The sequence below is a fragment of the Myotis daubentonii genome, chromosome 8, assembly GCF_963259705.1.
Source record: "Myotis daubentonii chromosome 8, mMyoDau2.1, whole genome shotgun sequence".
Lineage (NCBI taxonomy): Eukaryota > Metazoa > Chordata > Mammalia > Chiroptera > Vespertilionidae > Myotis > Myotis daubentonii.
This window is the reverse complement of record NC_081847.1, coordinates 36674651-36696113: the sequence shown is the minus strand read 5'-3', so window position 1 is coordinate 36696113 and position 21463 is coordinate 36674651. Positions and strand designations below refer to the sequence as shown.

The 21463-nt window shown below is 42.0% G+C and overlaps 1 protein-coding gene across 14 annotated transcripts in view; it reads left to right on the top strand.

Moving 5' to 3' along the window:
• Positions 1-21463, top strand: part of NCOA6 (nuclear receptor coactivator 6) — a 105799-nt gene that overhangs the window by 60307 nt on the left and 24029 nt on the right. For 11 of the 14 annotated variants that reach the window (XR_009454073.1, XM_059705935.1, XM_059705930.1 and 8 more), the window contains 4 exons: positions 7852-7980; positions 8665-9525; positions 11553-11699; positions 14624-15740. Coding sequence is in view for 13 of the 14 variants with exons in the window: in XM_059705935.1 (XP_059561918.1) it covers positions 7852-7980; positions 8665-9525; positions 11553-11699; positions 14624-15740 (2254 nt within the window). In the remaining variant the exon portion in view is untranslated. Of the gene's footprint in view, positions 1-7831; positions 7981-8664; positions 9526-11552; positions 11700-14623; positions 15741-21463 lie in introns of all 14 variants that reach the window. The other 3 variants (XM_059705927.1, XM_059705926.1, XM_059705934.1) reach the window with 3 other exon arrangements.

The window sequence follows — 21463 nt, the reverse complement described above, 5'->3', positions numbered from 1 at the left end:
GGAACTTCTGAGGGGACTATTTGCATATTAGCCTTTTATTATATAGGACTAGGGGCCCGGTGCACGAAATTCGTGCACTGGGTGTGTATGGAGGGGGGGGAGTGTCCCTCAGCCCAGCCTGCCCCCTCTCACATACTGGGAGCCCTCAGGCGTTGACCCCCATCACCCTCCAATCGCAGGTTCTGCCCCCAGCCCAGGCCTGATGCCTCTGGCCCAGGCGTCAGGCCTGGGCAGGGGACCCCCAGACTCCTCCGATTGCTGGCTCTGCCCCTTGCCCAGGCCTGATGCCTCGGCCAGAGGCGTAGACCCCCATCACCCTCCAATCGCCTGATCGGCCCCTTGCCCAGGCCTGACGCCTCCGCCAGAGGTGTCAGGCTTGGACAGGGGACTCCCATCTCCTCCCGATCACTGGCTCTGGCCCCCGCCCAGGCCTGAGGCCTCTGGCCCAGGAATCATGCCTGGGCAGGGGACCGCCATCTCCCTCTGATTGCTTGCTCCACCCCCCGCCCAAGCCTGACGCCTCTGACCCAGGCTTCAGGCCTGGGCAAGGGGACCATCATATCCCCCCAATCCCCGGCTCCGCCCCCCACCCGGGCCTGATGCCTCTGGCCCAGGCATCAGGCCTGGGCAGGGGACCCCCAGCCCCCCGCCCAGGCCTGATGCCTCGGCCAGAGGAGTTGACCCTCATCACCCTCCGATCACCAATCACCGGATCGGCCCCTTGACCAGGCCTGAGGCCTCCGGCAGAGGTGTCAGACCTGGGCAGGGGACCCCCAGCTCCCCGTGGTTGCAGGCTCCGCCCCTGCCCAGGCCTAACGCCTCTGGCCGAGGCGTCCGGCCCAGGCAGCGGGGACCCACAGCTGCAGCGGCCCCGCGATCGTGGGCTCCGCTTTAGGCCCAGGCAAGGGACCCCTAGCTCCCGGGACTGCCAGCTTCGACTGTGCCCAGCTCCCATCGCTGGCTCCACCCCTACTTCCTGCTATCACTGGCCAGGGCGGCAAAGGCACCTGATTCTCCAATCATGGCTGGGGGGCAGGGCAAAGGCGGCCCCAGGGCCGCCTTTGCCCTGCCCCCCAGCTCTTAGCTCCCCCCTGGGTTTCCGATCACTGTCAGTGGCAGGGGGCTTCTTCCTGCTTTCCCTTTCGCCTCCCTGCATTGTGCCTACATATGCAAATTAACCGCCATCTTGTTGGCAGTTAACTGCCAATCTTAGTTGGCAGTTAATTTGCATATAGCCCTGATTAGCCAATGAAAGGGGTATCGTCGTACACCAATTACCATTTTTCTCTTTTATTAGTGTTGATTACTAGAAGCCCGGTGCACGAAATTCATGCACTGGGCGGGGGGGATTCTCTCAGCCCAGCCTGCCCCTCTCACAGTCCGGGAACCCTCAGTGGATGTCCTGCTGACGGCCACAGTCTGGCAGCAGAGGCTCGGAGCAGGCATCTCGTGTGTGTGTGTGCGTGTGTGTGTGTGTGTGTGTGTGTGTGTGTGTCTGCTGGGGCCTGCCCCCAGCCGCATTGGAGGCTCAGAGCAGGTACTGTGTGTGTGTGTGTGTGTGTGTGTGTGTGTGTGACCGCTGGGGGCCTGCCCCCAGCTGCGTACGAGGCTCAGAGCAGGCACTCTGTGTGTGTGTGTCTGCTGGGGGCCTGCCCCTAGCCACACCGTGGAGGCTTGGAGCAGGCCCCCTCTGTGTTGATCTCTCAGGCTCCTGGCCTCCACTGCGTGTTGTACTCTCCCTTGAGCTGTGGCCAGGGTGGGGTGCTGCCTGCAGGCTGCGCTTTCCTGCTTGTGGATCGCCAGATCGCCACAGAGACCCGGGGGCAGGCCCTCCTGGGTGCTGCCTGCAGTCTGCACTTTCCTGCTCTGGGATAGCCATGGCGACCCAGGAGCAGGCCCACCTGGGGGCTGCCTGCCCTCCGCACTTTCCTGCTCTGGGATCGCCATGGTGACCCAGGAGCAGGCCCACCTGAGTGCTACCTGCAGGTTGCACTTACCTGCTCTGGGATCCCCATGGTGACCCAGGAGCAGGCCTTGCTGGGTCGCACTTTTCTGCTCACCGATCGCTGGATCACCACGGCGACTCGGGGGCGGCACTTTCCTGCTCTCGGATCGCCATGGGGTCCCGGCTGGGGGCGGGGCTTAGGCGGCACACAGGGGTCCTGGCTGGGGGCGGGGCTTAGGCGGTGCAGGTCTTAGGCAGCACCCGGGGGTCCCAGCTGGGGGCGGGGCTGCACACGGGGCCCAGATGGCAGCTCGCACTTTCCCGCCCTGCCTGCAGTATGCAAATTAGCCGCCATCTTTGTTGGTGGCTAATTTGCATATTGTACTGATTAGCCAGTGGGAGGCGTAGCAAAGGTACGGTCAATTACCATCTTTGTCTATTATTAGATAGGATACTCCAGGTTTATAACATTTAGGGCTATACTCTCTCCCTCTAGATCAATGGTTCTCAACCTTCCTAATGCCGCGACCCTTTAATACAGTTCCTCATGTTGTGGTGACCCCCAATTTCATTGTTACAAATTGAACATCATTGAAGCATAGTGATGAATCACAAAAACAATATGTAATTATATATGTGTTTTCCGATGGTCTTAGGCGACCCCTGTGAAAGGGTCGTTCAACCCCCAAAGGGGTTGTGACCCACAGGTTGAGAACCGCTGATCTAGATAATGGAAATATTAGGGTGTTTAAATTTGTGAAAATCCTAAGAAGAGGACAAGACACTATCAAAGCATAAGAGAATTGGGGGGAGAGGGAAAGAATTTATAGAAGTTTTTAAATTGAAGTAAATAACTTATTCATTAGACACAGCTAAATTGGAAGGTAAACTTGAATAAATTACCCAGAATGCAGCACAGAAAAAAATAAAGGAGATGGAAATATGAAAAAGGTCAAGAGATGTGAAGGATAAAATTAGAAGGTTTAACATAAGTCTGAAAAGAATTCTGGAAGAAGATAAAGAAATTGAGGAGGGACAGTAGTCAAACAGAGAATGGCTGAATTTTTTCCAGAATTGGTGAAAGAAATGAGTCCTCAGATTCAGAAGCCCAGTAATCCTTAGGAGCACTACAAATAAAAATGAATCCACATCTGGACACAAAATTGTAAAGCTACAGAACATGAAAAGCAGAGAATGTTAAAGGCAACTCAAAATAAAGACCAATTATTATTATTTTTAATCCTCACCCGAGGATATTTTTCCATTGATTTTTAGAGAATGGAAGAGAAAGGGAAAGACAGAGAGAAACATCAATGTGAGACAAACACATTGATTCATTGCCTCCTGCACGCACCCCAGGGAGGATCCTGCAACTGAGGTATGTGCCCTTGACCGGAATCAAACCTGGGACCCTTCAGTCCACAGGCCAACTCTCTGTCTACTGAGCCAAACCAGCTAGGGCAAAGACCAATTATTTATGAAGGAAAGACTATGAGACGCACAACAAATTTTTTTTAAATATGTTTTTATTGATTTCAGAGAGAGGAAGGGAGAAGGAGAGAGAGATAGAAACATCAATGGTGAGAGAGAATCATTGATTGGCTGTCCTCTGCATGCCCCCTACCAGGGATCGAGCCCGAAACCCGGGTATATGCCCCAACCGGGAATCGAACTGTGACCTCCTAGTTCATAGGTCAATGCTCAACCACTGAGCCACACTGGCTGAGCCTGCAACTAATTTCTTAACAGCAACATTGGAAGTCAGAAAACATTGGAATAATATTTCCAAGTGATGAGAAAATTATTGACAGACTTGAATTTTAAACCTAGCTACACTGTCAACAGCAGTGTGAAATAAAGGCCTTTTCAAAGAGACTAAGAGAATTTACCATTAACAACCCTTGCTAATTGAACTGCTCAAGATGTACTTCAGGAAGAAGAAAATTAAACCTAAGATGGAAGAAATAAGAGCTGAGAAGGAATGGTGAGCTAAATAATTGGTAACCCGGGGTAAATATTTCAAAATAAACATTGACTTATTTAGTATAATGATAACCATATATTGTCTTTAGACTTTAAGTCAAATATGTCTGTTGGCATTTTAAACATAATCACTAAAATAATAGAAATAGATTATATGACTTCATAGAAAGGAAGGCATGATGAAAACAATAAAACTCAGGAAAAATAGGAGAACAGCATAGAAAAAGAAGGATAAAAAGCAGTGGTATCACAAAATGATAAACCAAAACTTAACAGTAAAGGCAAATGGATTCTGAACTTTGATAAAAATAAATCAGATTCAGCTATGTGCTTTTATAGAAAAACATATAAATTATAAGGACTCAGTTCATAGCTAAAAAGATAGGAAAAAATAATCCAAATGAATATTAACCAAGAAAAGGGAGAAGAATTATTTTTACCAGATAAAACAGAATTTAAGATAAAAAGCTTTATGGAGGATAAATAGGGCCACTGTATGATGTAAAAGGAAAAGTTCAGTCCTGACCGGTTGCTCAGTGGTTAGAGCATAGGCACACGGACTGAACGGTCACGGGTTCGATTCCCAATAAAAATCATGTACTTCCATTTCAAGTTCAGTCCCCATCCTTGGTCAGGGTGCGTGTAGGAGACAATCAATTGATGTCCCTCTCTCACACCGATGTTTCTTTCTCTCTCTCCTACTTCCCTCCCACTCTCTCTAAAAATCAGTGGGGGGAAATTATCCTCTCTTTTTGGGTGAAGATTTTTTTTAAAAAAGGAGCCCTAGCAGATTTGGCTCAGTGGATAGAGTGCCCCCCTTCAGACTGAAGGGCCCCAGGTTCAATTCCCGTCAAAGGCACATACCTTGGTTGCAGGCTCGATCCCCAGGGTGTATGCAGGAGACAACCAGTCAATGTCTCTCTCACATCGATGTTACTCTCTCTGTCTCTCCCTCTCTCTTCCATTCTCGCTAAAAATCAATGGAAAAATATTCTCAGGTGAGTATTAACAAAAAAAAAATTTTAAATAAAATAAAGGAAGTTTATCAGAAAGATAATTAAACTTTTATTTTCTTAATAACCTATCCTTAAAATATGTGAGACAAAGATGGACAGAATTACATGGAGATAGCAAATCTTCAGAGAAATTTTAACAAACTTCTGTTAGTAATTGATGTATTGAGCTTATAAAAAAATTAGTAAGGATAAAGTTTGAATAACATAATTAAAATAATTTGATATAATGGGTATACAGTTGGCCTTGAACAACATGGGATTAGGGGCTTCATGCAAAAACCACCCATGCAAAAATCTGTGTATAACTTTTGGCTCCCCAAAAACTTAATTGCTAGTAGTCTACTACTGATTGGAAGCTTTACTGATAACATAAACAGTTGATTAACACACATTTTGTATATTATATGTATTATGTGCTGTATTCTTAAGCTAAGTAAACTATAGAAAAGAAAATGTTATTGAGAAAATACATTTGCAGTACTTACACATTTATTGAAAAAAATCCACATGTAAGTGTACCTGCACAGTTCAAAACCATTTTTAAGGGTCAACTATACATGGAAATCTAGGATTCTTAATCTTGTCAAGCATAAATGGAACATTTGTATAAATTGGTCATGTATTATTCCAAAAGCAAGTTTTAGTAAATTCCAAATATTCTCTAACCTATAGTTCAATTAGTCAAGTCAGCGGTCCAAAAAACAAAAAAAACCTAACTGAAATATTCCATATTTTTAGAAATTAAAAAATACATTCAAAATACACAATGATTTTTTAAAAATTAATCATGATGGACATTAGAACATATTTGGAATAATGAGAATAGCACACATCAGAATTTGTAAGGTATAGCCAATACAGTACTGGGAAGAAAATTAAACCTTCGGATACTTATATTAGAGCAGAACATCAGCTGAAAAGTAACAAGCTAACTATGACTTAATTAAGAAAATGAACAGCAGAGTGATAATTTAGGAGGAAAGAAAGAAGTAAAGTATAAATTTTTAAAAAAGAACAGAGCAGCAAAGCTAAAAGATGTTTCTTTGAAAAAAACAACTAAAATGATGAATCTGATAAGACAAGAAAAAAAAGAGGTACAGGCAATGTAAAGAATGAAAAAATGTACACTTTTAAAAAAGGATGTATTTTATAGTATGTGAATTATCTCAATTTTTAAAAAGAATGGAAAAAATGGGTATCCCGTGAATAACTTTATGCTAATAAATTATAAAGCATTGGCAAGTTAACAATTTTCTTGAAACTATAATTTAACTGAAATAGACTTAATAGGATATAGAAAACTTGAAAAATGTATAACTACTTAAGAAATTGAAATAATTAAAAATCTGTCTTACTGTGAACCAATTAGTATAACCCACAGGCCCTATTGATTTTACAGGTGAGTTTTACTAAATATTTAAAGAACAGTTAGACATATTTTTCCAGAGCATAGAAAAGGGGGAAAGATGCTTTCCAACTCATTTTGAAGCTATTTTATTCTTGACCAAAATTAAAGGACAGGAAGAGAAAATAATTATAGGCTATTATCACTTATGAATATAAATGCTAAATTCTAAAAAGTCTAAGGGTATCAGAAGTTAGAAAGATATGGAGCAAGAGGAGTTCTCAAACATCTAGTTCGAGTATGAATCTGTATAACTACTTTTGAGAGCAGTTTACCAACATCTAGTAAAATTGAAGATGCTTATATATTTTTTAAAAAATATATTTTATTGATTTTTTACAGAGAGGAAGGGAGAGAGATAGAGAGTTAGAAACATCGATGAGAGAGAAACATCGATCAGCTGCCTCCTGCACATCTCCCACTGGGGATGTGCCCGCAACCCAGGTACATGCCCTTGACCGGAATCGAACCCGGGACCCATCAGTCCGCAAGCCGATGCTCTATCCACTGAGCCAAACCGGTTTCGGCAAGATGCTTATATTTTAAAACCTAGCAATTCTAATTATATAGTGTAAAGATAAGCTCATGTGTCCACGAGAATACATGACATTACCAAATTCTCAGAAAGAAAAGTTAGGGTGGGTAGGGGGTGGGGATCTAATATTTATCAACAGGAGAATGAATGTATAAAATAGAGCACTATTATGGCAGTCAAGATGGACAAAACTCAAAAAATAAGTGAAAATGGACACTGAAGAATACATATAGTATGGTGCCACTTAATGAAAATTAAAAGCATACAAAAATGCAATACAGTTTTCCTACATATGTAGAAAAGAAAACATGCATGAAACTGTTAATCCCAGTTATAAGATAAGAGGGAGGGAATGGAACGAGTTGGGAAGGAGTATATATACATACATACACACACACACACACACACACACACACACTAGAGGCCCAGGTGCATGGATTCGTGCACTGGTGGGGTCCCTTAGCCTGGCCTGTGTCCTCTCGCAATCCGGAACCACTCAGGGGATGTAGTAGTTCACAAAGTGGCAGGCAGCTGGGGAGGAGCCCAGGCTGGGTGCTGCACCGCTCCCGCTCATCCTGGCCCCACAGCGCTGCTGTGGAGGCAGGAGAGGTTCACACCACGCCAGCGTCTGGCATCAGTCAGCTGAGCTGCGCTCCCCACTGTGGGAGCATACTGACCACCAGGGGGCGTTGAGTGTCTGCCCCCTGGTGGTCAGTGCGCATCATAGTGACCGGTCGTTCGGTCATCGGTCACTTAGGCTTTTATATAGAGAGAATATACACACATATATGTATGTATGTATGTATATGCATCTGAAGGAGATAGGTCAAAATGCTTAGATATATGCAAGGTAGACGATGGTACAGAAATTTCTCATACTTTTTCATATTCTTGAAATATTTCATTAAAAAAAACAACATTATGCCAATTCCAATACTCTATTCTAGACTTTTTTCTCTCTCTCTAGGATTAATAAGAATGACCAACCCGGCCACTGTTATGATGCCCCAGGGTGGAAACATGTCATCTTCCATGATGGCACCAGGTCCCAATTCAGAGCTGCAGCCCAGGACTCCTCGCCCTGCTTCACAGTCAGGTAATGACCTCCAGTCTTTTAGGATCAAAGAGGCTAGAACTCCCTGCACAGATCATTACAAAATTCAGCTGTCTCGGATGCAGTTCCCAATTGCCCAACTTAAATGCCACCTTCTTTACAAAATCTGCCCTAATTTCTTCAAGCTAAAAGTCATCATTTCCTTCTTAGAATTTCTCATTGTTCTAAGTTTTACCCCAACGTTCCTAAAAAAAATGCATTTAGTGGCCTACTTAGTCCTGCAAGATACTCCATGACAGAGAATTCTAAACATTGAAGTAAATTTGGTAAATGCATCCTTCTCCTGGAGATACAAAATTAACATTTTGGAGGCACTGAGAGTCTTCCAGTGAAGTTGTTAGATCCAATGTTTCCCAAACCTAATTGACTATGTTTTGTTTTATTTTCTTACGACATTAATGAACACAGTTGCCAAAATATGCTTTGAAAATACTACTCCACATTTTATGTTTGTCTCTTATGTCCACTTTGAATCATAAGCTCTTTAGATAAGATTTATCTTTCTATCATCTTGGTACATTGCTTTTCATATAGAAGATACTCACAAACATTTCATTGAATGGTACCAGCAGATTTTACTCTATATTTGCAGAACTGCCAAGACTACTGCTCTATGACCTAGGTTTCAGTAAGTTAATTTTTGCTTTGTTGACCATTTTTAAACAGATGCAATGGATCCACTCCTCTCTGGGCTCCATATGCAACAGCAGAGTCATCCCTCAGGATCTTTAGCGCCTCCACACCACCCATTGCAGCCCGTGTCTGTGAACAGACAGATGAACCCAGCTAATTTTCCCCAGCTGCAGCAGCATCAGCAACAGCAGCATCAGCAACAGCAGCATCAGCAACAACAGTTGCAGGCAAGACCCCCACAGCAACATCAGCAGCAACAGCCACAGGGAATTCGACCCCAGTTTACTGCCCCAACTCAGGTGCCTGTTCCTCCAGGCTGGAACCAGCTGCCTTCTGGAGCCCTTCAGCCTCCTCCAGCCCAGGGTTCTCTGGGCACAATGACTGCAAACCAAGGGTGGAAGAAGGCTCCCTTGCCTGGTCCAATGCAACAGCAACTTCAGGCAAGACCATCCTTAGCCACGGTACAGACACCTTCCCATCCTCCCCCTCCATATCCCTTTGGCAGCCAGCAAGCCTCACAAGCCCATACAAACTTTCCTCAGATGAGCAATCCAGGCCAGTTCACAGCTCCTCAGATGAAGAGCATGCAGGGAGGGCACTCCAGGGTTCCAACCCCCCTGCAGCAGCCCCACCTCACCAACAAGTCTCCTGCCTCCTCACCCTCCTCCTTCCAGCAGGGATCCCCTGCATCTTCCCCAACGGTTAACCAAACTCAGCAGCAGATGGGACCAAGGCCACCTCAGAATAACCCACTTCCCCAGGGATTTCAACAGCCTGTCAGCTCTCCTGGTCGGAATCCTATGGTTCAACAGGGAAACGTGCCACCTAACTTCATGGTGATGCAGCAGCAACCACCAAATCAGGGGCCACAGAGTTTACATCCAGGCCTAGGAGGTGAGGAACACTGAAGCTATTTGTGTTGGTAAATTTACTGAAGATAGATCTTAGTAAAACTTCAATTTTGAGATAATGGAGGAAGTGAAATAAGGATGTAATAATTTGGTTGTGTGAATATAGTGGTGACATTTGATATAAATTAGTTAACTTGATACATTATGCAGTATCTTACTGGTTACATTTAAGCTAACCCTCTGGATAAAAATACAGGTAAAATTCAATATAGATATGCTCATTTTGTTTTCAAATTATTTTTGCTTGATCTTGTACTAGTAAATTAAAATGTCCAGAAGAAACATGCATTTTATTAAAAACTTATACTGCTCGGCTGTAGAAAAAATTAAGATTATGCAATACAGCAAAAATAAAAAGATAACTAAGGATCTTATTGGGGGAAAGGCCCTTCTAGTTTTCAATTTTGATAATCCTAAGTTAGTAAAATAGCATGGTATTTGTAAAATTTGATTAAAGGGGAGTAAGTTCAGAAATCATTGACTTTTACAGTTTTATAATGTCAATGCCTGCTCCTTAGAGAGGGAATTCCACCAGTTATACCTAAAGGAGATTTATTTATTTATTTTGTAAGGTGCCTCTTGTATGAAGAAAAAGCAATGGAGCTTAATGTGTGAGAGGTAAAACGATTACAGTAAAACTTATCCATCTCCATGTTTATTATTTATTCTTATTAATCATTGATCTAGTGCACATGAATGTGCTTGGAGCTTTTCAGTAAGGTATAGAGAGTATCAGTAATGCTGTCATCTGATAAACATTCCCCCCCCAAAGACACCCATTGCCTACCCAGAAAAAACCTTGCATCTTCAGTGCAACATAGCAAAGGCATGTTCCCATGGTTTCTGGTGAAGCTAAGTTGCTCATCAGCCTTTCACTCTTGTAATTAATTGTATGGACATGCAGGCTCTAATATTTGAATCCTAAGAAGTTTTCAGAAAATGCAACAATGTTTCAGCTCCAAACTTCACTGTCTGGGCATCTAGCCCTGCATCAGTGGCAGCTGGGTAGTCCCTCCTGCAAATGTGATTTCTTATTTAATTACAATGGAAGCATGCAAATGGGGACTTGTCACTGCTAAAGAAAAGACAAATGCATATTTGTCTACAAAGCGTTTTTCAGGACATTGAAAATTTGGCCCTTAAAAAAAAATAAATGGACTAATACAAAAAAATTAAAGTGAGCTTTAGGTCTTGATGCTTTCATAGAGCAGATGATGTGCTCACCTAGGTGATCTGGCCACATCAAGGCCTACGTTATAAACAATGAGTGTGTTCTGAGATTCTCCTTACTATAGATTTTCTGAAATTAAATCTTCCTCTAAAAGGAAGTAATATTTTAGTGAGATTCCATTAGAGCATGGTTTTGGTACCATAGCTGTCAGAATTGCAGCAAACCTTATGAGGGGAAGGCATAATGATAAATTTTACATAGCCTCACTTTGAAGCTCCTATGAATTGCTTCTAATCTTTTGTCTTTTTCAAAGAGACAAACACAATATTGGGGGGACGTTTTCTACAAAGGATATTGTCATCTATTTCCCTCAATGGAGAAAAAGACTACCTATCTATACTTATTATCAGGACCTATCTTTTGTTTCATAGTATTTATCATCAATTTGTTTGAATATGAGAGAACTTATTTCATTGGTACCTGTATTAAAGTATGTAAAGTTTTGGAGTCCACTCTATTACAGAGAAAAGTAAAGAGCTCTAAACCTTGCTGTGATGTGGCCTCAGATCACATTTAGGGAGCAGATTGCCATCTTTTCCTTGGCATGTTCTAAGTGTAAATTTTTTAGTATTTCTTTTTCATTTTGACAATGCTCATGTAAGAGATTGTGTTGATTTTTTTAACCATCTTTCCCAACCTTATTATTAAAGATCTTACCAGTGTGACAGAGAGCTAAGCAAGTGGAGACTTCATGCAGCTCATCCTTCCTTATTCATTCCACATCTAAGAAAGAGTGTAAATTTGCTAGGTAACTGCCTTACTCATTGTTTTCTATTAAGGAATGCCTAAACGCCTCCCACCTGGCTTCTCAGCAGGACAGGCCAATCCGAACTTTATGCAAGGTCAGGTGCCTTCGACCACAACAGCCACCCCTGGGAGTTCAGGAGCCCCTCAGCTGCAAGCAAATCAAAATGTCCAGCATGCAGGTTTGTTTTCTATGATTTATTCAGCATGCATTTAATAGTAAGAGTATTGTGTAGTAGATACTGTGATGAGCAACAAGGATAAACATAAGTCCTGGACTTTCACCTTAATTTCAAACCCATGAATATGAATTATTCTTTCAAGGCAATAACTGATCTGTCGAAAGTAGGTACAATGTCTCAAAAACCTGGAAACATCTAAGAAAGGAGACAAATAACAAGTTTTGGCAATTTTTAAAAAAAATTTTCTGATAAGAACCAAATAATAAATATAAGGTGTCCCAAAGAAATGTATACACACACTTGAAATAATTATAAAGGCAGCATTTATTAAAATACATTTCATTTTCAAAATTGAACTATCAGCTATTAAAGTGTGTATACATTTCTTGGGGACATCCTGTATTTTTTGGCTTTGCAACTACTTAACTATGCTGTTATGCAAAAGTAGCCAGAGACAATATGTAAATGAATGAGTTTTGCTGTGTTCCAAACACTTTATTTACAAACTGGCAATGGGTCTGATTTGGCCCATAGACCATAGTTTGCCAACTCCTGAGTTAGTAAAAAGGTAAAAGGTGTTTGTGGCAGAGGAAACTATAGGTACAAAGGCATGGAAACACATGACATTTTGGACAGCTACCACTTTAAAAATCTCTGTATAGTACATGTTAGCTATGTTTATGCTGAATGTCTGTATTCTGATTTACACTGTGGTGTTTGAAGACCGAATTTTAATCAGTACTGGTTTAATGCCAGCAGAGTATTGTATATAAGAAGAAATTTCGGAGGAGAAATAGGTTGTAGCATCAGCTAAAAAGTATTTGTAAAATAGTATTGTATAAGTCCAGACTTCATGTTTCTAATTGCTTAGGTAGCATATGACTAATCCTCTTACCCTTTCTCATTCAGGCAGTTAGGACTGAGGTAGTACAAATATTTTTTTAACTCCCATCCCCACTTACAGTTAATTTAGTTATGTGGTTCCAGTTTTAATTGTAAATCATTAAGGAATGAGAAAAGTACTAACTTAATGAAAAATAATTCAAACTACCTCTTGAAGAGTGAGGGTAGGGAAACTGCTTGTCTTTCCCTATCTGCTAGTGCAAAACTGCATTCTTGAGCTATGTGAATTTGTGTTTTCTATAGGAAGTGTTGAAACTGATAAAGTAATTTATAATTCCACCCAAGCACAGGTATATTATTTTTTATATGGTGCCTTCCACATGCTCATATTGTTTTGATTTCCTCATTATCCCATCTAATATATCTCTACTCTTGACTATCATTTTCTGTACTCTTACCCTGCTTTATTTCTACCTTGTTAGCTTTTACTTCTTCCTGTAAAAATACTTGCCTGTTTGTTATTGTCTCTTGTCAACTACACTTCAAAGTATCTGGGATTTAATCAGTCTTATTTATTGATATTGCCTCAGCACCAAAAGTGCCTTGTACATATTAGGTACTCAATATATAATTGTTGATTGAATGATGGCTATGGGAAAATCCCAAAGACCCAAAATAAGTAAACACTGCAACAAGCCAGGCAGTGTTCTTTGTCTAAATAAGAAATCTCTGAGAAGAATAGAACGTGTCCCATGTGGTCCACCAGAAATTGCCAAAAGCAAGGTCACTGAAGTTTTAACATCCTTGTTAACTATCCTCTATCTACAGCTTCTGGGTCATCTGTCATTTAACTCCTACCAGGGGCTCAGCTTTCAGATCAGGATTAAATAACTTTTACCACACTGGGGCAGAGGAGACTTGTCCTTAGGAAGTATTAGGTGTTCTTTTCTTTATATCACACATCCATATATCACACATATAGAGTCATTACTGGTTTTTCAAGAAGCACTTTGAGCCCTAGCTGGTTTGGCTCAGTGGATAGAGTGTCGGCCTTGCAGACTGAAGGGTCGCAGGTTCGATTCCAATAAAGGGCACATGCCCAGGTTGCAGGCTGGATCCCCAGTGGGGAGTGTGCAGGAGGCAGCCAATCAATGGTTCTCTTTCATCATTGATGTTTCTCCCTCTCCCTTCTCTGAAATCAATAAAATAAGAAGCACTTTTAAATGTCTTCTCAGTGTTGTTGAGGTTTTCCTAAGAGGATGCATCACATTCTTTGTTTCCTTGACTCATCTAAAACAGTTTTTTTCACTAACCTACAGTGCTTTTCATTAATTTTCATCATCTTGAGGTAGTTACAAGTCATTTTTTAATCTACTCACTGTCAGTATTTATTAAATTAATGAAAGGCTAAAATCAGACTGCAGCCCATGACAAATTCACACATGTTCTCTTAAGGTCCAATCCCCACCCTAAACTGAGATGCTACTAGACCCTGCAAGTAAGGGCAGCTATCACAGGCAGGATGCCATGTTCTCCCCAGAGAGCCCCAGGAAATAGTTCTAATTGAATTTGGTTATCACTTTAATTAACCCCATTCCATGATCTCCCCAACATGCCCTCCAGATCCCACCTTGACATCCTCAGCTGTAGGTGGAGACCCAAGCAGGCCTGGAGGGTGGACCCCAGCCATCATTATAGGAAAAATCCCTTTGGCCAGAAACATTCAGTGGGTTATGGGGTCCAAGTCATTTTTAAGTAATGAGATGTTGCCTTATTCTTCATTTAATCTGAAAGAAAGTAGCTTTGTTCTTTGAAATGTTATCCCTAAGTTATCAAATAAGAGTAATGAAATGGATTTCTCTCTATTGTATGGTTATAGAGAATGTAACAATTATCCCACAGTCAAATCTCCATACTTTAGGAAATTCAATGAAAGTATGTCAAGCACAGCACATTTGTTTATGTTGGTAAATGGATATATGGGTGATGAGTGTTTTTCTAATTGAGGTAATTTGAGTATCTTAATCCAGTAAGATAATAGTTTTCTGAAATTGTACTTTTTTTGGTTTGTTTTTTTAAAGGTGGTCAAGGAGCTGGTCCTCCTCAAAACCAGATGCAGGTGTCCCACGGGCCACCAAACATGATGCAGCCCAGCCTCATGGGAATTCATGGCAACATGAACAACCAGCCGACTGGTAGTTCTGGGGTTCCTCAGGTGAACCTGGGCAACATACAAGGCCAGCCTCAGCAGGGCCCACCATCTCAGCTGATGAGCATGCACCAGCAGATCGTGCCCTCCCAGGGCCAGATGGTCCAGCAACAAGGAAGCTTGAACCCTCAGAACCCTATGATCCTTTCAAGAACTCCGCTTATGCCACAGGGCCAGATGATGGTGAACCCTCAGAGCCAAAATCTTGGGCCCTCACCCCAAAGGATGACCCCACCCAAGCAGATGCTTCCCCAGCAGGGCCCACAAATGATGGCGCCACATAACCAGATGATGGGGACTCAGGGGCAAGTTTTGCTCCAGCAGAACCCAATGATAGAGCAGATCATGACCAATCAGATGCAGGGGAATAAGCAACAGTTTAACACTCAGAACCAATCCAATGTCATGCCGGGACCAGCACAGATAATGAGGGGACCAACTCCAAACATGCAAGGAAACATGGTGCAGTTTACGGGACAGATGTCAGGACAGATGCTGCCCCAGCAAGGGCCTGTGAACAACAGTCCTTCTCAGGTTATGGGAATTCAGGGCCAGGTCTTACGACCACCGGGGCCCAGCTCACACATGGCCCAGCAGCATGGTGATCCTGCTACTACAGCAAATAATGACGTCAGCTTGTCTCAAATGATGCCTGATGTTAGCATGCAACAAACCAACATGGTCCCCCCACATGTGCAGGCCATGCAGGGAAACAGTGCCTCGGGAAACCACTTCTCAGGCCATGGGATGCCTTTCAATGCACCTTTCAGTGGAGCACCCAATGGAAATCAGATATCCTGTGGTCAGAATCCAGGCTTCCCGGTCAATAAGGATGTCACACTAACAAGCCCGTTGTTGGTCAACCTATTGCAGAGTGACATCTCTGCGGGCCATTTTGGGGTAAACAATAAACAAAACAATACCAATGCAAATAAACCGAAGAAGAAGAAACCTCCTCGGAAGAAGAAAAATAGTCAGCAAGATCTAAAGTAGGTTGTGATAATTTTGTGTGTTTTTTAAACAAAATATATTTATTTTAAAGTATTTACATATTAATGTCATGTTCAAGTTGTAATGACTGTTTTTTGCACATAGGTATCAGAATGATACATGAGTTAATTATGCCCCCTACTGACTGAATAAGTATTTTGAAAACAAAATAACATTACAGAGAATAGAGAACGTGGTCCACACAAATCCACCACATAAAAACCACATGTACCTTTTAAATATAAATGGATATCATAAAAAGGACCTTTCAGATCTTAAATATATTTAAGATAGAGTTTATTAGAGAAAGGAGGACTTGAGAAGAAAGTATAATTTTGGAATTGACTGCTCGGAATCATATTACACAATTTTAGGAAGCATTATTCACATTATATTATATACCAGCAGTGTTCAACCAGGGAATTTTGCCAAGGACATTTGGCAATGTGTGGAGATGTTTTTGGTCATTACTACTTAGGGTAGGGGCAGAGGAGGAACTCAGTGTTACTGGCATCTAGTGGGTAGAGGCCAGGGATGCAACTAAACATCCTAAAATGCGCAGGCCAGTCACCACGATAAAGACTTATCTGGTGCAAATGCTAGTAGTGTTGAGGTTAAGAAATTTGCTCTACATGAATATTCCTTCTTAAGTTGTATAACAAGCCAACAAAGACAAATGGAGTGTTATAACTTGTTTAAACTTTGTTGAATGGGTCAAAGACATTACATCTCTTATATCAAAGAACACAATTTTAACCCTTTTTATTTGGGCTACAAAATTGTACTCTAGATAGTTTCATATGTCCACCATTTAGCTCTATTCTAGGGATGATACAATCTGTACATAAGCTTTTGATCTGCTAATGATATATTTTTTAAATCTTTATTGTTGAGTATATTACAGATGTCCCCCTTTACTCCCCCATTGCCCCCCTCCACCTGGTTCCTGCCCCGCCCCAGGCCTTTACCACCCTATTGTCTGTGTCCATAGGTAAGATCTTTAGTTAATCTCTTCCCATCCCTCCTGCCCCCTTCCCTCTGAGATTCATCAGTCTGTTCCATGTTTCCATGCCTCTGATTCTATTTAATTCACCAGTTTGTTTTGTTCATTAGATCTTATTTATTTTTAGATACAGTTTTTGATATGTATTTATTCATATTTTTATCTTTTTTTTCTTCTTCTTCTTCTTCTTCCTCTTATTAAAAAAATACCTTTCAACATTTCATGTAATACTACTTTGGTGGTGGTGAACTCTTTTAGTCTGTGAAGCTCTTTACCTGACCTTCAATTCTAAATGATAGCTTTGCTGGGTAGAATAATCTTGGTTATAGACCCTTGCTCTTCATCACTTTGAATATTTCTTGCCACTCCCTTCTGGTCTACAAAGTTTCTGTTGAGAAACCAGCTGACAGTCGTATGGGAGCTTTCTTGTAGGTAACTAACTGCCTTTCTCTTGCTGCTTTTAAGATTCTCTCTTTGTCTTTAACCCTTGGCATTTTAATTTTGATGTGTCTTGTTGTCAGCCTCTTTGGGCTCCTCTTGTTTGGGCTCTCTGTGCTTCCTGGACTTGTAAGTCTTTCTTTCACCAGGTAGAAGTTTTTTGTCATCATTTCTTCACATAAATTTTCAATGTCTTGCTCTCTCTCTTCTCTCTTCCCCTGTAATGCACCCCCATAATGCAAATGTTGGTATACTTGAAGTTGTCCCAAAGACTTTATACCATCTTCATACTTTTGGATTGTTTTTTCTTTTTGCTTCCTCATATTCCAAATCATTGATTTGATTCTTGGAATCCTCTACTTTACTGTTGCATCCCTGTAAATTATGCTTAATTTCTAACTGGTCCTTTTTCATGTCTTTGACATTCTCACTAAGATCCTTGAAAGTCTCACTAAGTCCCTTGAAGCTCATGAAAATCCTTGAGTAACCTTATAATCATGGTTTTGAACTCTGTATCCAGTAGTTTGCTTGCTTCCATTTCTTTCATATGTGACATGTTTCTTTGCCTCTGCATTTTGGCTGCTTCCCTGTGTTTGTTTCTATGTATTAGGTAGAGCTGCTATGTCTCCTGGAATTGATAGAGTGGCCTTATGTAGTAAGTGTCCTGTAGGGCCCAGTGGCTCAGCCTCCCCAGTCACTTGAGCTGGGCACTTTAGGTGTGCCCCTGTGTGGGCTGTGTGCACAGTCTTGTAAGTTGAGCCTTGATTGCTGTTGGCATCACTGGGAGGAATTGACCTCCAGGCCAATTAGCTGTGAGGACCAGTTGCAACTACAGTGGGAAAGCTGCTGGGTAGGAGACACCCCAATGGAGCAGGACTTGCTTTGGTGCTCACTGAGTGTTTGAGTGTGTCACTTGTGGATTGTAGTGTTGCAATCTGGTATGGTCTGAACCTGTCCAATGGGTGCACTTGCTTTAGGGCCTCCAGGGAGGGGCAGTCAGCCACTGCCTGGGGCCACCTGGCAGGACCTACAAAGTGATCTGAAGATGGCTGTTATTTGTATTAGGCTTGGAAGTGCCCAGCTGTGAAGCAAGGCAGGCTGGTACTAGGACCAGGTCTTAAGCCTTTTATTGAGAGGTTTGGAGCATACTGACACCAGCTGCAGCTTGTTTGAGTGATTTTATGAAGTCTGAAGCCTGAGAAAGGGCATTCATATGGAAAAGCTGCTGCAAACAACTTGGGTGGGGTTTCAGGGAATCACCAGGGCAGAGCAAAGTGTGAGCCAGGCTGATGGAGACTCAGATATGACTGCCATTCAGCCCTGTGACAGGGGAGGTCCCAGCACAGGAACAATGACCCCTGCAAGCACCCCTGTCTGGGAGAAAGCCACCCCCAAGTTCCTGCCCCAATGCCGGACAATTCAGTTCTTCCCGTATGTGTGTAGGTCCCCCAAAGCTACCCGGTGCTGGAGTTGAGGGTCCGAGTCTGAGTAAGTTTGTGCCCTGTCCCTTTAAAAGGAACACCTGGGTCTCCAGCAGCCTCTATGTCACTCAGCTGCAATCCCCACTGATTTTTACAGCCTGTAGTTGTAGGGCCTTCTCTTCCCAGTTCAGGAACCCTGGGCTCGGGAGCGGGTGTGGCGCTGGGGCCCCTTGCTCCTTACAGGTGGCCTCCATAGAGATAATCTCCCTCCTGATTAAAAAAGCAGCACACATGGGTATCAGACCAGCCCGTTCAGCACCTCTGCCCCTCCTATCAATCTCAATGTACTTTCTTTATTTCTCTTGTTGTAGGACTTCCATTCAGTCGCTTCCAGGCGGTTCTGAATGATGGTTGTTCTGTATTTTAATTGTAATTTTGATGTGGTTGTGGGAGGCTACTGGCATTTATGTACGCCACCATCTTGGTTCCTCCTGATTGTGATAGGTTTTACCTCAAATCTTACTCATTTATTTCTATGTGGACTTCTTTTGATGGGAAATTTTAAACCTATATAAAATTAGAGTAGTATAATGAAATCCCCCCTCTTCAGTAATTATCAGCTCATAGCCTATCTTGTGCTCTCCCCATTACCCACTTGATTATTTTAAAGCAAATTCATTTTTTTCTTATTTAAAATTATTTTTAAAAATTTTAACTTATGGCTGTTATAGACAGACGAAGGGAGAAAGAGAAACATTGATTCCCCGCCCCAATTGTCCTGAACTTCATGGTTGATTCTCGTATGTGCCCTGAGTGGGGATTGAATCTGCAACCTGGTGTATAGGGACAATGCTCTAACCAACTGAACTACCCAGCCAGGCCTAAAGCAAATTCATTTTAAATATTTCAGTATGTACTTCTGAAAGATAAGGAGTTCTTTTGCAAGATCAGTAAGGATACCTAATTTATATTTCATTTACTGAAACTAAGTGTTCATTTAAGTCATGTTTTTTGTTTTAATAAGATAGTTCCAGAAAAAAATATTGATTAAACTGAATTTTCTGCCATTGATTACAAAACTGGAATTCAGAGACATTTATTAACAGGGAATAGTGACAAATGAATGTGAAATGGCCTAATTGAAGTACATTGCTAGAACTGTAGAAAAGAATAGGGGAGCTTTAGTTAAGTATAAATGTTCAAAATGAAACTATCTCCCAGCTTCCCCATATTTCTTTGGTTATCTATATATATAAAAGGCTAATATGCAGAGTGTCCCCTTGGGAGTTCAACCGGGAGTTTGATCACTCGCTATGATGTGCACTGACCACCAGGGGCCGTCACAGAACATGGCGGGTGATCAGTGGCGGTGGCAGGGTGTGAGGAGTGAGGGAAGGAGGAGGTGGGGAGGTGGGAGGGAGTTGTGCGGTAGCAGTGCCTAGGCAGCAAGGGAAGGAGGAGGTGGGGAATCTGATGGGCCCTGATCACTGGCCAGGCCTCAGGACCCTACCCATGCACAAATTTCGTGCACTGACCTCTAGTACTCTAATAAAATATGCTCACTTGATGCTTCTTGAATCCTATAAATCAATAATTGTATATTAACAACCTGTATTTTTCTGAATTCAGACTCAGTAAGCCTTTCAGTTATATAATTTTTTCAATAGATCTAAGTTAAATTCTTTACTGCTATCAACCTGTGGGAATAATATTTTTTGTGGTACGATTTATTCCTCCCAGTTGTCTAGGAGTAAAATTGCAAGGTTGTACAGAAGTTATTGGTATGCATTTTTGCTATCTTCATCAGCCCTGAGGGAGATTGCTTATTTGTTGGGATTACAGATAGTTAAAAGGCCTTATACAGTGTCATTCCTAGGAAAGAGAGACAATAGGTTTTATGGGAAGAACACCTGCTCCCAGCTCTTCCACTAGCTCACTGTGGAACTTTGGGCCTGTCTCTTACACCTCTCTGGGCCTTTGTTTTCTCATCCATACCATAAGGTGGCTGGACAAGATACCTGAAATTTTTTTTAGCAGTATAGTTATTTGAAAGTAAATGATACTATAGAATCCTTACCTATAACTTGAAGTGAGTGAGAAGTTATATAAGGAACTAATTGATGCAGGCATATGTCCTATGGCTTTTTATTTACTTATTTTATTTACTTATTTTATTGATTTTTTTACAGAGAGGAAGGGAGAGGGTTAGAGAGTTAGAAACATCGATGAGAGAGAAACATCGATCAGCTGCTGCCTGCACACCCCCTACTGGGGATGTGCCTGCAACCAAAGTACATGCCCTTGACTGGAATCGAACCTGGGACCCTTCAGTCTGCAGGTCGACGCTCTATCCACTGAGCCAAACCGGTTAGGGCTCCTGTGGCTTTTTTTTTTTAATAGTATTTATTTTTATTTTATTTTATTGTTTAAAGTATTACAAATAGTAGTACATATGTCTCCTTCCTATGGCTTTTTAAATGGATTAAAGGTAAAGCTCAAAATACTACACAGAATACAGTGAGATAAAAATACTGTCTAAAAGTAGATGACCAAGATCAGGGCAAAGGGAACCTAAAGGTAGGAAAGAAAGGTGCAATTAGAAGAAAGCTTACAAACAAAATGAGGGATGTGAGCACTGTGGTTCTTTGGGAATGTGGATGTTAGTAAATAACATTTTCTTCATTTCTTCCCCACTAAGTTTTAAGCTACACTCGGGTAAAAGTGAAAGCATCCCAAACCCAATAGGGATGTCTGCAAATATTCATTCTGCAGCAAAATTAATTGCTTTGTTCTGGTATTCTCTGTCTCTTCTGAATACCATTTTCATCAGCAGCCTACAACTTCTTGCCAGGTGTTTTAA